This window comes from Hirundo rustica, chromosome 6 (genome assembly GCF_015227805.2).
Source record: "Hirundo rustica isolate bHirRus1 chromosome 6, bHirRus1.pri.v3, whole genome shotgun sequence".
NCBI lineage: Eukaryota > Metazoa > Chordata > Aves > Passeriformes > Hirundinidae > Hirundo > Hirundo rustica.
In genome coordinates, this window is record NC_053455.1 from 38,061,758 (window position 1) to 38,079,964 (window position 18,207).

The 18,207-nt window shown below is 42.7% G+C and overlaps 1 protein-coding gene across 1 annotated transcript in view; it reads left to right on the top strand.

Annotated features, from left to right (window-relative positions):
* LTK (leukocyte receptor tyrosine kinase) overlaps positions 1 to 12,888 on the top strand; it is a 94,172-nt gene extending 81,284 nt beyond the window's left edge. The window contains exons 23-29 of the mRNA XM_040068605.1: positions 868 to 997; positions 2,263 to 2,360; positions 4,715 to 4,807; positions 5,412 to 5,513; positions 7,437 to 7,571; positions 7,914 to 8,004; positions 8,624 to 12,888. Coding sequence (XP_039924539.1) covers positions 868 to 997; positions 2,263 to 2,360; positions 4,715 to 4,807; positions 5,412 to 5,513; positions 7,437 to 7,571; positions 7,914 to 8,004; positions 8,624 to 9,397 — 1,423 coding nt within the window. The 3' untranslated portion in view covers positions 9,398 to 12,888. The remainder of the gene's footprint in view (positions 1 to 867; positions 998 to 2,262; positions 2,361 to 4,714; positions 4,808 to 5,411; positions 5,514 to 7,436; positions 7,572 to 7,913; positions 8,005 to 8,623) is intronic.
* Positions 12,889 to 18,207: the final 5,319 nt, after the last annotated feature.

An 18,207-nucleotide genomic window follows, 5' to 3' on the forward strand; every position in this document is an offset into this window, starting at 1 on the left:
TAGTATTCTGAATTTGTGCGATGTGAAGTTCCTCTTCACGTTGTCTGGCCCAGCTCATACTTAGATGCCGGTTTTCTGCTATTAAAGCATGAATCTCATGACAGTGCCAGTCCCCACAGTCTGCAAGAACTTTGGTAGCTGAACAGGAGGTAGCGCTGATAAATGTTTTTTTTAAAGAGCAATTTTAATCAATTAAGGAGTGCCTTGATTCACTTAGTAGCACGACTCTTTCTCTTCCCTGACTTCCTTTCTATTTTTAGTTCCTTTATTATCCAGGTAATCATTATCTAAGGGAAGACGCTGCTGTCTAATGACTGAGTCTTACTGTGCTTTGTGACAACCTCAGCTTCCTTTTGTAAAAAGCAGAATCACATAAGCAGCTGCTGCAGCGGGTATCAGCTGAGTCCCTCTGGCAGATTAAACACAGAACTGAGTTCCCTAGACTAGATAGCACTATGTCTAAAATAACCAATGCTGAATTAAAATCTCTACCAGCCAGGACTTTGTATCACAAATGCCAAAGAAATTTACGTGCTTAACTTTCTTATCCCTCCCATGTCACCCTCATCTTTCAGTCAGTGTGTCCATTACATGCTGTCTTCACAGGTAGAAGGCTCTGCTTTGATTTTAGCTTTTCCTACCTTCTGTTGAAGGCTTCTCATGGGCAAAGCCAGGTATAACCCTGTTCTTGGGGCTCTCATAACCAGAGAGGCATTTTGACATGGCTGAAGAACTTTTTGTGATCACATCACGATTTTCTTCAGTCCAGATTGTCAAATCTCAAGGCACAATGAGAATGGATAGATGCTGGCCAGGTACTTACTAAAGCTGTGTTTCTCTTCCATGTGCTGTGACCTTGGCTTTCAGTAAGTTCAACCACCAAAATATCGTGCAGTGCATCGGTGTCAGCCTACAGACGCTGCCTCGCTTCATTCTGCTGGAGCTCATGGCTGGGGGAGACATGAAGAGCTTTCTTCGGCAGAACCGACCCAGGATGGTGAGAGAAATTCCCTGCGAGGCTTGTGGTTGATTTTATAGGACTACTTTCATGTTTTTATCAATTGGATAAAGACATTGAAGCCAAGCTGGGCTCTGTGTGTGTCCCAGCTCCCACAGACTTCCAGATACCTGTGTCTGCTTGATGCAAGCAGGTGTCAGTGAGGCAAAATCAAAACAGGGCCAGAAACTCCAGTCTGTTAGTAACTGAGGAGGTAAAATCCTGTCCTGCCATTCTAGACTTCTCTGGAAATTAGACTATAAATAATTGGTCTTTGTTTTTTCAAGACCTGCTTTGTTTTCAGTGTACAGTGATGGCACGTGAGGAGCTAAAGTTACAATCAGAACTCGTGGCACTACGTCCTCAGCAGGTGTGCATCAGCACAATATGGAGAGGCACAAATTTACACCAGCTGAAGAGCTGAGCCTAATTTATTTGATATATCTCAGGCTTTGATTAGCAGTGTAGTAACTTCTCCTCACTTGTCCTGAGAGCAATAAAGAAGTTCCTAGAGAAAAACTGACAATAATTTCCCAATGGAGAAAATTGTAAAGGGGCTGAAAATAAGCAGGGCTCCTGGAAAAAGTCTTCTTTATTGATCTTAGGGAAGTGCAGATGATGAAGTGTTAGTAGCAGCCCTGGGGTCCTGTAGTAAAGCATACCTTCTTTGCATACTGCTCCTGAGGGTAATCGCTGTTCTTCTACCAGGACAGATAAACGGATGAATGCTGATGTTGGTGTAAAGATTGGAACTTGTGCATCTTTACTCCCTCTTGTTCATTGGCTAATTTTTGTTGATAGTTTATTGACTCACTCCTTAAAAGTAGGTGGTTTTGGGGGTTTTTTATTATTTGTTTTTTGTTTGTTTGTTTGTTTTGGTTTTTTTTCCTCTTCTATCTCACCTGTTAAACCTGCTTGTCTTTTGATTTCACATAACACAGCAGAGAATAGCTCTCTCCCAGCTGCTTTGACAGGCTGTTCACACCAGGCCATGAATCTCTTGTCAGTTTACACTCATGTACAGTGCTCAAGAGAGGTGAAATCCCCTGAAAGTTTTTGGGATTAAATAAGAGTCTACTAATATTCTAATTCTTTGCTTTGATCTGCTTCATGTTCCTCTTTGCTCCTGACTCATTTAGCCCTTCCCCCATCCTGTATGTATGTCTCTCCCTTTCCTTCCTTCTGTCCTTCTCTGATTGTCCCCCACCTGAATTATATTCTTCTACTTCACTATCCTTCCCTTACCATTTAATGTCCTTTTGCAGAATCAACCATCCACGCTAACAATGCAGGACCTGCTGAATATAGCGAGGGATATTGCCTGCGGCTGTAAATATCTGGAAGAGAATCATTTCATCCACAGGTGAGGAGAAACAGTCTCTTCTGATGTGTCTCAAGGTGCACGAGGCTCATACACCTTTTATTTGCAGTGGATTAGACAGGACTAATCTCCACAGGCAAGACAGATTATTTCCTCTATCAATACAAGCTTGTGCTTGGATGACCAGGTGGAACTCCCTGGGGTTTTTTAGGAGTTAGGTTCCGCGCTGTTTTTTGCAGTCCTGGAGGGAGAGCAATGTTCTGATCCAAGCGAGAGGGTTTAAGTGCTAATTTTCGGGTGCCTGCATGTAAAGACAGTTGAGATTAGCCCTGTAGTCCACTAGATGGTAGTGTCACTCTGTGTTGGCTGATACGACAGGCAGGCATTCCTTTCCTTTCTGGTCTCCCTATCTTGACTTAAATGCTTCCCCTATCCCACCAGCACAGGACAGTGCATAATATTTGAGCCAAAGACTAGAGAAGGGCAAAGCAAGGATGACAGGAGATAACACATCTCAGGCTTCCTTCCCAGCTCAATGGCTGACCTGTTTGCATGGTCTTGGGAAGCCCATATTTGCCTCTTCAAATTCCTTTTTGTTCATTTGTTGAGCAAAATAAAAAATGTTGATATAGCATGCTTCAAATAAGAACAAAATATTATAGAAGGGATAAAGTTTGTAGTTATCCTTTTAAAATTCCTGGCTGGGTATTGAAGTCCTTCGTTTTTGATTAAGAATTGTTTCAGCTCCTAATGTTCCTAGGCAGAGCGGGCAGCTGGATTCCTTACTGCGAAGTGCGTGCAGTGTTCAGTGCTTGTGTGCAGAGGAGAGGAGAGCCCTCGCACACCAGAGGGTCACACAGGCTCTAACCAAACCAAGGTGCAGCCTGGAGATGCGCAGGCACGCAGCTGACTGCTCGTGTACCTACGTGTGGGGCTACACAGCACAGAGATGGGAAACACTGGGCAGGGGCTGGAGAAATCCAGGGAAAGAATGGCAAGCAGCAGTTGGAGCGAAAAGCCAGGAGGCTGAGATATGGCATACAGCCATATGTTATCTGGTTTTATGATTAGAACATCTGAAACAGTTTTCAGACTCCTTTATATTGCAATAGGGACTTCCGGTGAAAAAGGGTAGAGATTTCTGTCATTAACAAGGACCAGTAAAAATGTGCAAGCAAGTTTTGGCTCTTGGATCTCTTAATAACTAACTACATGATTATCTCTTAATAACTTAATACATGAGAGGATCGGATCAGTATTCTAATTGGAAACTTCTGAGTTAATCACTGCAGCATTATTTTTTAGAATCCTTACTGTAATAGTAATAGCAGCATATGGCTTAAGAAAAAAAATATCCCTGGGTCAATCTTGGCAGTGTTACATCTCTAATATAAGCAACCAGGGAATGGATTCATTCAACAATTCAGTGAATCTGAACACAAAGAACTTCCCTCAGGTTTTGTATTAGTATTTGTTAGTGATGTTAACAATACTTAGAGTGAGGTTGGAAAATGAAGAGGGCTTTCCTTACAGATATCAGGAATCCTAGGGGTAAAGGGTGGTGTAGTGGGGTTGTACAGAGACCTCTACAGGGCAGGAATTGTCATCTAGGAGTCACAGCTGTTAACAGAAGAGAAAGTCGAACCTGACTGCCAAATGCTCTGAGTTTTTTCAAGGCTGGCAATGGGAAGAAACATACAAGATGTTCAAGGGGCTTATTTTTCTTGGCGGTTAGCAGGACCCCCACAGTGCTGTGATTTTAATGAGCTTCTTTTCAGGATGCATATTTAAAATGAACAGAAATGTTTTAGCCTTGGCCACAAAGACATTGTTTCCATTTCTCACAAGCTAAACTTGCACCCGGCAAACAGCTGCTTCCATATGGAGCTTTGATTGATTCCATGGGAGATATCCAGAAGTAACAAGGCAACAGATTACCAAATCTGGTTCTACAAAGCTTTTCAAGCAGCCTTCTAAAACTGTCCAACAGTATCACATCTGTAACTGATGTGGACACCACTGAGATGTCCCCCTTTAAAAAAAGCAGAGCAAGAAAAAAATCTGTCATAATGTGGTTGAAGCAAAAGGGGTTGGGTCTGTTCCTCTTCTCATACTGGTGCTGTTTTCTGCCTTAGTGAAAGAAGGTGTGAATGGAAAAGCTTGGCCAATGTTGGGTAGGAGATATAATTCAAATGCAGTTTAAGGATTGTGGTTAACAAAAATATTAATGTGAGTGGAATTTTTTCTTATTTTAACAGAGCTCTTCTCATTTTTGTAAAGATTACTCAAGTAAGACTTGCAGGACTGGGTCTAATATTTTTTTTTTATTCCTTTAACTATTAAGAGTTTAGAATTAGAATTAATTTTTTTTTTTTTTTTTTTTTTTTTTTTTTAAGAGATATAGCTGCAAGGAATTGCCTTTTGACCTGTGCTGGAGCAGGACGAATAGCCAAAATTGGTGACTTTGGAATGGCCAGGGATATTTACAGGTAAGCGAAAGGTAATTTCAATTCTGTGAGTAACTCAATAATCTGTATAAACTTTGACAGGTTTGAACGGTTTCATGATATGTGAAGCAGTGGAACCATCCATTAGGTGCCTGAATTTGATGGGCAGTGAACTAACTTGTATTAACAGCCTGTTAATTAACACATCTATGCTTATGAACCAATCCACTTCAACTGTGGTCCCAGGAAACAACAAACACTTGTGGACACTAAACCAAGCACAGGCAAATTTATTAGCTACTTGATCATAAAAAATCTTAAATTGAAATTAAAATTAAAAACCCCAGGCAATCAAAATTGTCACTTCTTTTGCCAAGAAGACTTGCTCCATCAACACCCTGTGCAAAGCCTTGGGAAGTTTGATGTCTTTAGCTGACCAATAATGTCCTTGGTTTCCATCTGAGCTGCAAAGAGCCTATAAAATCCTGTTCCAATGCACTATTTGTGTCAATGACTTTTCCTTTTTCTCACTTGGCCCCCACTGTTACTGCAATCCCCAGCTGCTGTTACTGTGGTGATAAGATCTTTTCTGTACCAAAGCCTTTTCAGGCTGTGTGACGTTCTCTGTGCATTTCATCTTTCCCAGAGCAAGTTACTACCGCAAGGGAGGAAGAGCCATGCTTCCTGTCAAGTGGATGCCACCAGAAGCTTTTCTAGAAGGCATTTTCACCTCCAAGACTGATACCTGGTAATAAATGTCTTTTAATCCCTTCTGCTACTCACTGAAATGCATCAAGAAATGTACTGCTCAAGAAAAAAATGTGCACTCAGCAGAACCTTAAAAAAGTCAGTATTTCCCAGAAAAATACGAGAAGCCTTCCCAATGCATTTGGTAGAAGTATGGCTAAAGAATCCAAAATAAGAATTTAAAATTTGGATGTAAATAGATGTAATAAAATTTTGCTGTTCATAAATGTGGAGTATCACATAAAGCCAATCAAGAAGTAAAAAGCAAAAGCAGATTAGATTCTCAGGAAGTCTCAGTTAAAAATCCAGACAAATATCATCAAATACTTCCCCCAGCCTTCACAATCTTCCAGTTTCCATCAGTGACAGGGTCTGCTTATATACCTTGTAAATGACTCTCTCTGTACCACCCAGGGTTACTCTTTTGTATATTTTTTTCTTGCTGCGTATAAAATGACAGCAGATTAATCAGAAGTCCTTGCTGGTTGCTGAGGAAACAATATTTATATACTGACTTCTCATGCAACTTGAGCTTTCTTCAAAATAAGCACCCCCTCAACAGTAGCACATTCATGCACAGGTGCTGGGGAATGGAAGCTTTCCAGTTGCTTAAGAACGCTTCTTTCTCTGCACAGTACATCCTTCAATATGCTGTACTGAGGCATTCCCTCAAATGCCACACTGACCCAGTTTCCTGAAGCTGTTAGCGATGCCGGAAGGCAAGGGATTGCTTATCATTGCCTAACTGTGAGCAGCCAGCACTAAATATTTTGAAGGAAAATGTTACAGTTCCTGTAATAGGCTATTATAAGTAACATTGAAATTACTTTGACCTTTGTAGCAAAAAGTGGCTGAATATTCTGACCTTGCTCGTGTCCTGGCAGAACTCTCTCGACTTTCTTTTGTCTAAGTCATGCATAATTTCTAGTGGCACTGACTAGCTGACCTGTGGATGTAAAAAAGGCACAACCATATCAGAAATGCCGCTGCCTTTCTGTTTCACTGGATGTCTCTTCCTTGATTTTATACTTGAGTGTCTTGTTCACAAACACTGATACAAAAGTTAAGGAAACATTTGCAGGTCGCTGTGTGATGATCCAGGAGCTCCTCCAGAAGTCCCACTTGTACCGCCTGAGCTGGGTAGAGGCCCCCTCACAGCTACACCCCACACTCACACTCAGACCCAGTTTCCTTACCAGCTCAGCCCCAGGTTTCCCATAGCAGCATCTCAGACTTCGGGATCATTCAAATAATTTAATCAAGATGCAACAACAAAATAACAACTTGAGCTTCTTCCTCTGAGGACGGACCTCACTCCCCAAATGAAGGAAGCCCTCACAGTGTAAGCGTGCCAAGTCTGGAGTCATTGGCTCCCGCTGTGTGTCTGAGCGTCCGGTCACTTGGCTGAGCCACAAGCCCTTGTTTCATTTGTTTGCAGCGAGTCAGTGCCAGGTCACAGCCCCTTGCCTTGGGCTTTTGCCACCCAGAGCTCAACCTGCAGCCAAGTTACCAGCACCAAAAGTATTCCTCAACACAAACATCTCAAGTTTTCACAAGTAAGGCAGAAAACATCCATGCCAGATCTAACAGTTCCTTTCAATTAGACCATACATGGCCAAGGAAGCTCTGGATTTCCTGCTCTATTAATAATGAATGCAGCAGAAAGAACACCTTCAGAGTTACTAAATAGTTTGAAACCTCTGCAAAACTTGTTTTGGAGCTTGAGCAAAGGCTTTGATTGATTGAGGTGTCTTTTTGGAAAGAAAATTGAAACATTGACTCATCATCACAATAATTGCACATTACTATCATTGGACTGCAGCTTGGAAAGGTCCTTGCTGTGGTATTGCCAACACAGCTGCAAGCTAGGTTTGTGGAGCACAAATTAAACCTGATTGGTATTGTTGGTTGGTTTCTGATACAGGTCCTTTGGAGTGCTGCTTTGGGAGATTTTCTCTCTAGGCTACATGCCCTACCCTTGCAAAACCAATCAGGAAGTGCTGGAATTTGTCACCAGCGGAGGAAGAATGGATCCACCAAAAAACTGTCCAGGACCAGTGTAAGTATTTCCTTACTCTCACAAGTCAACGTAGTAGGTGTCAAAAATGTGGTCAAAGACACCTCTCTTCAAGGAATGGTGATTGCCCTCTGGTAGGTGGGTATCGCTGAATGTCTCTTGAGCTACTGCCTCTTGTGTACAGCTTTAGAGCACCACAGGATTTGCTTTAAACAGTGGCTCCTCAATCAGACAGGATCCAGGGGATAGAAATGGTATATCCACTTTTGCACTCCTCCTTTAAGCCATGTACCAAGCACGGTCCCTTGGACCCCTGACTACTTCTTACTGAAACACTTTTTACAGAATAATCTTGATTTTTTTATTTTTTTTTTTACCTTTAAGGTATCGGATCATGACACAATGCTGGCAGCACAGCCCAGAGTATCGGCCAAACTTCTCTACCATCCTGGAAAGGATCAAGTATTGCACACAGGTACTGGCCTTTGGTATCCAGGTGGATGATAATCCAGTGAATCCAGACCTTAGCTTTAGTCCCTAAAGCAAGTGAAGGGTCCTGACAGACTGATATAATTACGTTACTAGTGTGGTAGTGCTGTTGGATCTTTTGCGGTGTCCACCCTCGCTCTCCCATCTTCTGCCCAGACAAAATGAGCATACATTGTTCCTGTGCAAATGGATGCTTTTAGCTCTCAGCTTGTTCAATTGCAAATTGTCCTTCATTTTGTGGTGGAAAGGTACTTAGATCTCCCTCAAGGTCCATATTCTAACCTTGCCTAATGTTGCTCAAAAGCCACAGCTGAATAGTTATGGAGTGGAGATGGGGAATGAAATGGCACAGTGAGTTCACCATCCAGTAGCATTTAACAGCTGCAGGTCTGAATCCAACCTCTCAAAAGAGGAATTTTATACCGCAGACCCCCAGCTTAGTCACTGATTTCAATGAAGTGCAGTCTCTTCTCAAAGAAGCGTGTAAGTCTCAACAGCATGTGATATCCAGGTGGAACATAGCACCTTGTGTGGTGTGCAGGAGTATTGCCCAACCTGTGACAGTCACCCCGAAGGTGTAACCGATTCTTGTCTCTCTTTTTCAGGACCCTGATGTGATTAACACTGAACTGCCCATGGAGTGTAGCCCCGCACCAGAGGATGAAGGGAGTACGGTCATGCGCCCAAACATTTCCAGTGGGATAGTGCCACTGCTGGTAAGCCCCTCTCTCACACCTCAGACAACACCTAAGACGCTGGAATCCCACCATGCTGGGCACAAACTTGTACAATGTCCACAAGAGCTACTGGTGGAGAACCTGAGCAACCGGACTGCCCGAGGGCCCAGCCTGCCATGCCTCAGTGATTTCAACAGTGGGTCCTGGTTCCAGCAGACCTCCAACCAGAAGCTGGAGCTCAGCAACCCATCGGCCCACAGACTTAAAAACAAAACAAAAAATCTTTGGAACCCAACTTACGGATCATGGGTGCTAGAGAATATCTGTCACTTCAGCCCCAGCCCCAAGGTCAAAGCAAATCCAGAACGGGAAGATTCAGGCTTTGATGGGAATTGCAGTTCTCCTAGCTCTCGGGCATCTCCAGCATCTCCAAGTCGAAGTAAATGCCCTCACCTGGATATCAGTGGGATTGAACTGGTGAAACTCCAGACTTTCCCCTGTGGCAACGTAAATTATGCTTATGATGACCTATGCTATAGCGCTGAGCACCAGCCTTCAGCCTTGGCAGAGGTGAGAGCAGCTGTGCTAAGGAGCTCCAGTCTGCACAGAGATGAAAAGCCTTTTAGTAAAACAGAGAAAACATCAAGAGAGAGAGACTCTGGTCTGTCTTTGTCAGATGACCTGAGTGTTACTCCAGTATAGTAGAAATGGTTATTCCAAAGATCAGGGAACGTGTGTGTCTGGAAGGACTGCTTCCTGTTTCACTGTAGTTCCATCTTTCCTTCACTCCACTTCCTTCCTCCACTTTAGTTCTGTCAGATGGGTGAAGTTTAAACATCAGCAATGTTCTGCTTCCTCTGTCTACCTGCTGGATCCCAGATTGTTAAAGACACTTGCGTTTCTATCTCTGTTCTTCAAATTTGTTCCACTGAGTCAGCTTAGAAGTGGAGAACACCGGCATTGTTTGTCTAATGCAGAATACAATTCCTTAAGGAAAGAATTTGTTTTCAATCTGCTCAGGTGAAAAGAAATGGACCTACTATCCAGCTGCAGTATTGGGATGGAAATAATGACCAGCACAGGCTGTGCTTCTTTCTGAACCAAGAATCCAAAAACCTGTGCTGTACCAGCAGTAACCAACTTGAAAAGGCTGCTACATTCCTGAGAGCATTTTACAGTCCTGGTGAATTACTAATACTTATGCAACATAAGGGAAGTAAAAAAAAAAAAAAAAAAAAGCACCCACATTTGCATCTGTTTTATTAGTAGACCTTGTGGAAGCTATTGCTCAAATTGGAAGAAGTAGAAAGAATGAAAAAAAAAAAAAAATCAAGCTCCTCTGAGCATGTGCTTTTTAAACAAGCAATGAAGAGGAAAACATTTACCATTAAAAAAAGCAGTAGCTGGTGGAGCTCGTAGCATTCCTTTGAATAGTGAAGGAAATGTGCTTCTTGCCTCATGGCATTGCTTTCCTCACAGCTCCTGGCATCGATGGGGCAGGTGGTTTTTCAAGGAAGGGTGAGCTGCATGGAGTGATGAGAAATGGACTGTCTTTATCTTTTAATAGACTTTACTTAAAATGAACTTCATTTTTGTAAGTACTTTGATATTCAGCATTAATTCTCTGTGCTGTGTTGGTAAGCACTAAGCTGAGGTTCTTGGGTGACAATCTAGCATTTAGTATGCTGGAGTTCTTGGTTTTAATACTCTGAGGTAGAAAGTAATGAAAGGGAGGGGACTAGTGAAGGGAAATCTAATGCAAACCCCCCCTTAGGGATTTTTTTAGAGGAAGGTAGAATAGCTTAACCATTTGAGAAAGCTAAAACCATGACCTGGCTTCACACAGCTGAGCAGGTAGTAATTGCTCCTTGCCTTGCAAGTGCAGACTTGCTCATAAAGGTAGTCATTGGTTTCCATGACAGCTCATTTCTAAGGCTTTCTTCAGTTCTTTAAGATCTAAACAGATATTTACAGATTAAAACTGCAAAATAAGGAGACTGAAAAGGGAAATAATTTGGATTAAGTCTAAACTGTCTAGGAATGATTCTGTCCTTATACCCCTCCCAAATGTCACACTGCTCACCTAGAGTGGCAAATTACATGCTGTCTTTGTGTGTAATCAAGTTGTATAGTGAGATGCCAGTTGCAGACTTCTCTGGTTCCTTCCTGAGGCAAGAGGCTCTCTGGTATATGCTTTATGCTTAGGGATCAGCTGCATGTACAACCTGAAGGTGTGGGCTAGCAGGGGAGGGTTTGCTTTGACCACACAGGTTTCCTGTCCTTTACATCAGTCAGGGTGGACAGTACCGAGCCAAGCTAAAGAAAAGCACAGAGTGAAGTCTGAATCCATCCTCAGTGAGAGGCATCTTCGGCACAGGTTTATGCTTTTTTAATCTGACTTTTTATCTGTTCCATGCGTTATATAGTTTTAGGCCTTTGACTTTAGAATGGACAGTTTTATACAATGACATTTCAGAGCATACAAATATCTTAAGAGCAGGTGTCAAGAGGATGTGAGCAGACTCATTTCAGTGGTACCCAGCAACAGGACTAGAGACAACAGACACAAACTGAAACATAGGACATTCCACCTGAGTATGAGAAGAAAAAACTTGTTTACTTTGAGGGTGACAGAGCACTGGAACAGGTATCCCAGAGAGCTTGTGTCTCTGCTCCAGAGACACTCAAAGCCCACCCAGACATGATGCTGTGCAACCTGCTGTAGGTGAACCTACTTGAGCAGGGAGTTGGACTAGATGATCTTTGGAGGTCCCTTTTCACACCAATCCTTCTATGATTTCCAGATACAAAGGGTGATGATGGTCACCTTTCAGCAAAGACCCATATGGTGTAGAAATAATTCCAAATCCATCATGTTGTAAAATGACAGATGGTCAGAAGAGAGGGGTCCCTCTGTGTGGGGCAAATTTCAGTAGAAGTGTGGGGACTGATGCGTTTAGTGACCAAGGGAAATGGATGACCTTGCCTCATGCCCTTCTTCCCATTCCACCTTTGCTTTAGCTCTCTAGCTTCTCTCACATTGTGTTCTGTCCTGTCTTACATCCAGGAGTTGCTACACCTCAGTGAGATGAGGCAGAAAAGCCCATTTAAGCAGGAAACTTTATCCTTCTTCATTGTGATAAGTTAGCTGAGACTCCATTTTCTTCATGCGGGAAAAGCCAATTCTTTATTCCCATCACTTATTCTGTACAGTTTTCACACACCTCCTGTACAACACCTATTGGCTGAGAGTTTTTTTACTACTTCATTTTTTGGTCAGAAAAATGGTCATTTGTGTGTATGTGCTCAGATTCAGGCTGTTTACATTTTTTCTTTATGGGTTCTCATGGAACAGATCTTACTGGTTACACAGACGCATTTATTTTTCAACCCCAGAATAGGTTGTTGTGTTAAGGAACCTTTCATACAAGACTGTTTTTGCATGGGAACTTGCAAATTGTTTAACTACACTTAGAAGAGATGACAGGCTAGCTATTAATTTAATAGAGCAGGCCTGCTTTTATGAGTGTTTCTTTTATAATTCTTCTACCTGTCACAACATTTCCCCCTTTTTTATTAATTAAAAAAAGCTCATATGTTCTGGCGTTAAAACAATTTGCATCTTATTAAGTCTATTACCGGTTATCTATTAAATACAGTACAAGATACATTAAAAAAATGTTTACAATCAACAAAATTTATTAAATCCAATCATGTCACTGTCACAGCATGAGAAAAATAAAAATAATGTCCAATGTCTCTAGGGGATATTGATACAAATTACCTTTATTTTAAAGTCCAAATAACTGAGACTCAGGAGAAACTCCATTAGCTGGAAGTGTTGATCTTTGACATCACTGAATGCCTTTTTGGGAGCCTGGAAGAGGGAATAGCTGAGGAAGGTTAGTAGGAACACTATACCATGGTGATGACATAAGGCTTTTTTTGATAAGTTTCCTCTGTAACTCCCTAGACACAGCCATATTCTGGCAGCCCTACTTTTGCTCCTGTTCTGGTTATGAAGGCTGGGTGGTGGTGAAGTCATTTCTCTTCTCACTGTGCCTCATTTTCTCAGAGGCAATTGGTGTCTGATCAAATGAATAAATGACTACTTTTAACCTGTTGATGATAAAAACACATGCGTATCTTCTCTAAGTTAATGACTCAATTAGGCTTTGCTAATTGTACACTGAATTGGGATTTAGATTTAATGATCTTTTTTCCAAATTTTTAATGTCAATATTGCATTATTCAAAATGATTTGTTGTCTTAATCTTTAATGTACCTATTGCATTCTATTGTATTATTTAAATGTTCTTAAGGCGTTAAATTCCCCCCCCCCTTTTTTTTTTTTAATGAGATGCATGTGTTATGTTATGAGTATGAAGGGAACATCACAACAGAACAATATATGTAGTGAGACCAGAAACTTATGGCAATCAGGAATAATTCAAATACAACAATCAGGAATATTTCAGATAACAAACATAATTAATAACATAATTAATATGAAATTAGGTAATTAGCAATTTCTGAAATAGTATACCATCATCCCAGAGTCTGCAAAGAGCTGATAAACCTCAAATCAGTGAAGAACAGGATGATCATATATAGAAAATTATTCCCGGGCTCACTTCAAAAACAGGTCCAGCTATCATATCAATTGATTCAAATTGCCAAGCTGAAGTAACTTGAGTATTGTTTTGATGCAGAAAACACCTGGGTCTGCTGGCAAATTTCTCATCCAGTTGAACTAAGGCCTGGCCACTGCCTAAGCTCTAACTGGGAGAGAATTCCCTAGATATATTTTAAAACAAAGCTTTTAAGAATCTTGGGCTGAAAGACTAATTGAGCCATCTAATAGCTGGTCTCCTCCGAAATTCCCTCAGGAGAGGGATGCTTTAAACACAGCAAACTGTTGGGAGTGTTTCTGCAACAAGACCTGGGACTGCATCTGCTTACTAAGAGTAAAGGTCACAATACCATCAGCTCAGAGGTGGCTTTTGACAAAGCTCAGATATTGTTTCTTGGAACTCTGAAAAATACTTAAAAATCATGAGACACCACTGGGTCAAACCACTGAGCCAATGCAGAGACTGGCTAGAGAGGTAGCCTGGTCTAAGAGATGCACAAGCAGCTAGAGAACAAAACTTGGAATAACACATCTTGTAGATAATTACACACAAAGAGATGGTTAAATACATGAAAAGCCAGCTATAAGAAAATAGTATCAACTTATGAATGATGCTTATTATCATCAGTAAACTGATACATTATATCACACTATGTAATTAATATTGTTACAGCAGACCTCATGTTTGAGATAGAGATGAGTCAAGCCACAGACTCTTGTCTAATAACGTGAAAAGGTCCTGGTTTATTCTTTATAATTCAGCCATCCTGACTCTAACTACTCACTGACTTTTGATAACAGCAAACTCCCACTGTAAGGTTCCTTTCGCAGACTGACTGCTGATTATTTCCTACTAGAATATGACTGGAAGTATTTCCTTGCTGCTCTTGCTCTAGGCTCTCACCTAGCTCGGCTTTGACTGCAAACTCTCACTGCAGGGCCCAGCTGCAGACCCAGACTGACCTCGCAGCAGATTCCTCACAGCAGTGAGTGTCTCTCCTATTTGGTCAGCTGCCTTGTCTTCCCAAGCCGTTCCTTCAATACTTTCAGTTCCTTTTTCCTTCCCCTTATTAGCTAACCCATTCTTTTATCATGCTCATAACACAGCTGTGACTTATCAGGGGTGAGGCCATCTGTAACTTTTTCTCCTAAAAATGTATCAGTCATAACTACCTAAAAAAGTTGAGATAATATATTCCAAACATTAATGTATCTATAACAGTAAAATGAAACAAAAGAAAACACTGAACAACTTACAGGTAAAAGGTATAATAACTCAGATTTAATTACACTCAAACCTGGTATAAACTCATTTTGGCAGCGATAAAGCTTAACAAAATGAACTAAGTAGAACTCTGCCCTAAAAGGACTTTATATTAATAAAATGTGGCTCAGTTACTACCTCAGTAAAACAGAAGGTACACTTAAAAAAACCTCAAAGTTAATCATTATTAATACTGAATACAACTGTGATCTATATAAAACTGGAATAAAACATTGTCTAAACAATAATACTGCAACTTAGCAGACATGAAATTTACAAAATTAACTTAATAGAACTTAGCCTTGCTCATCTTAATGGAAGGTTAAGTTATATTATTGTACCTCAACTAAACATAACTGCAAATCAGTACCTTTAAAAGTTATAGGTATGAAAAGATGTAGTTTATTCTACTGTTATTAACACAAAAAGAAAATGAAAAAGTGAACAATCCATAAGAGAAATAACAGCATGGAGGTGAACTGGAGGGATAAAAGTCGCAACAAGCATATTAAACTTATAAGCAATTTAGTTATGAGAAAAACCCACGGCAACTGCAAATTTCAAGGAAACAGAAATTTAGTAAGACTTCTTAGAGTGCAGGGTTACTGAAAAAAATATAATAACGTGTAATTTGGCAGACTGCTGAACAGCTGAGTAGCTTCTCGCGATTGTATTTCGTGTCATTTCATCTGGCAACTTCGTTAACACTCTTGTTAAAGAAATCAGACTATGTTGAAATCTTTGACAGGTAATAAGGCGCTGCATTTACTGCTTTCTATCTCTTCAGCCACCGTAAAACTGTAAAAAAAAAAAAAAAAAAAAAAAAGAATACAGTCAGAAAACAAAATTAACTTTAAAAAAACACGTTTTCAAGGCATTACAAACACAGCACGTAAAGCTTTATTAAACAGAGGTAGTCAGAACCCACTCCGCGCTGGAGCGGGGGTCTCTGTTGGCCGCAGGGAAAAAGGAGAGGCGGGGGAAGAGAAAGGAAACTCCGGCCCTGCCACCTTGCAGGTGCTGCGGGGAGAGGAAACAGCGAACGCCGCCGTGCAGCGCTCACAGCCGCAGGCGCTGGATTCGTGGCTCTGCAGTGCCCGGGCAGCGCTGGCGGTGGGAGCCCGGCGCGGCCCTCTCGGGGCTGCTGCATCCCTGTCTGCCCCAAACACCCGCGGAGGGGGAAAAGCAACACGAAAAACCATCTGAAACCCGCATGTAGCGAAAGGGGGAAACACCGAAAACAAACACAGAAAAGGTTAAAAAGGAACACAGCGCTTGCGGCTCCCACCTCCGGCCCGGAGCCCGCGGAGCGAGGCCGCCGGTGCAGGGCCGGGCCGGCAGAGCCGCCGGGGCTGTCGGAAATCCCGCGCAGAGCCCGGCAGGGAATGAGGGAATGGCACTGGAACATCAGCTCCGGGCGGAGCCGGGAGCAGGGAATGTGCTCCGGTCCCTGCCGTCTGCAGAGCTCCCGCGTTCCGTACGGAGCTGCGAACCGAGCGGGGCCCGGGGGTTTCTGGAGGATAAAACCCACCCGCGGGAGCTGCTGCGGCCACCGCGGCTTCCCGGGGAGCGGGAGCCGCCACCCCGCGCCGCCCGGGGACCCCGTGTCCCGGTGTCCCTGTATCCCCGTGTCCCTGTGTCCCGGTGTCCCGCCGGAACCATTTTACAGAGGCGCCTGCACACACACCCCGCCTCCTGGCTGTTTGTGCGGCCGGCGTCTTCACGTGGCTTAGATTGAAAGCAGTTTCAAAGCGGATATAACACTTTTAAGTCTTTTCAACATGAATAATGGAATTAAAAGGTATCTTTTCCATCGTTCGCGGGTAGACGGAACAGAAACAGACCTGCAGACACAGGAGATACTGACCGAGAGGTCTCTGGAGCGCCCGGGGGGGCGGTTGCGGCAGCAGCTGCGGTCCCTTCAGCAGATTGTAACTTTTTAAAACGAATTTCTAATAAAATACCATGTAGGTAACGAATTTGTGGCTACCATATGGCCTACCCTATGGCCGCTGCCCACAAAAACTGCCCCAACTCGTCCCACCTTTCTCTAGAAAAGGCGTTTTGTCCATCTACTCTCACGTTGTTTTCTACGCCGTAGCAATGAAGTTGGCAATTTCCGTTTATGCTGTTTTATCCCATTTGCTCCGTATGAGTGCCCACACACCTATTACCGCTTTTTCGTCAGCTGAAATTCGTGATCTAAGATTTCCCGTATTTTATTCCTTTTTTAAACTCTCAGTCCGGACGTTACCCCGCGGCCGCGCTTCCTCACGCGAGCGGACAACATATTTCCCGACTCAAGGCCGTGGTCTCCCACGATTCGAGTTGGTGTCTGCTGCATCTTCGGTTCTTGGCCGTACACTCACCACGGTTCCTGAGACCGCTGTCTCCCCCCGTCTCAGTGGCCGCACTGCATTTTTCTCTGTTTGTTTCTGTGTTTGTTTCTGTGCTCTCCCCGCTCGGGTCCCGCTCCGCCGGCCGGTTCTTGTCTTTGTGTGTTTAGTTCCGTCCCGTGGCCGGCTGCAGCTGCGGCTGTAGCTGGGGCTGGAGCTGTGGCTGGAGCTGTAGCCGGAGCTTTTCGCTACTTTGTGTATTCGCTGCTTGAATTCCGTCCCGCTGAGGGCTGTTCGTCCTCTGCTTTGTGTATTCTGTCTCTCGAGTCCCGGGTCTTTGTTCGCGTCGTCGCCTCCCGCGGTCGCGTCGGGCCATCAGATATTGTGAAGTTAGCCGAGACTCCGTTTTCTTCATGCGGGAAAAGCCCATTTTTTATTCACATCACTTATTTTGTACAGTTTTCACACACCTCCTGTGCAACACCTATTGGCTGAGAGTTTTCTTACTACTTCATTTTTTGGTCAGAAAAATGGTCATTTGTGTGTATGTGCTAAGATTCAGGCTGTTTACATTTTTCCTTTATGGGTTCTCATGGAGCAGATATTACTGTTTACACAGATGCACTTATTTTTCAGCCCCAGAATAGGTTCTTGTGTTAAGGAACCTTTCATACAAGACTGTTTTTGCATGGGAACTTGCAAATTGCTTAACTACACTTAGAAGAGATGACAGGCTAGCTATTAATTTAATAGAGCAAGCTTGCTTTTATGAGGTCTTTCTTTTATAGTTCTTCTACCTGTCACAACAGTTCTTTCCTCTTGTAAAGGCTAACATTTTTGGTCATATTTCAAACTGGCCACCTGTGGACTATGCTAGTCAAAAATAAATGCATTTAGTTTTAGCTAACTGGAATGTCATCAGTTTGTCCTTACCTTTCAGACTGTATTACTTTTATGGTTCATGCATTAGTAGGGTTTTTTCCCCCCAAAGATGACCTATCAAACTTTCCAGCAGTTGTGACTTGGTATCCCCCTGTGTAGCACTTGCCTCAACATAATTCACGAATTTAGAAAGGCCAGCAGTGAAACACCAGGGAAGCAATTGAAAAGTGAAGTGGGAGGAGAGCACAGCACCACAGGCAGTCTTGGCCGCAGCTATGCCTTCACTTTATAAACAAACTGCAAGTCCAGCACATTGGACACATACCTGTTTTTACTGAATGGCTGCATCAAGGTACTCATTTACAGGAAGCACATAGACAAAGCTGAGGCTGAACAG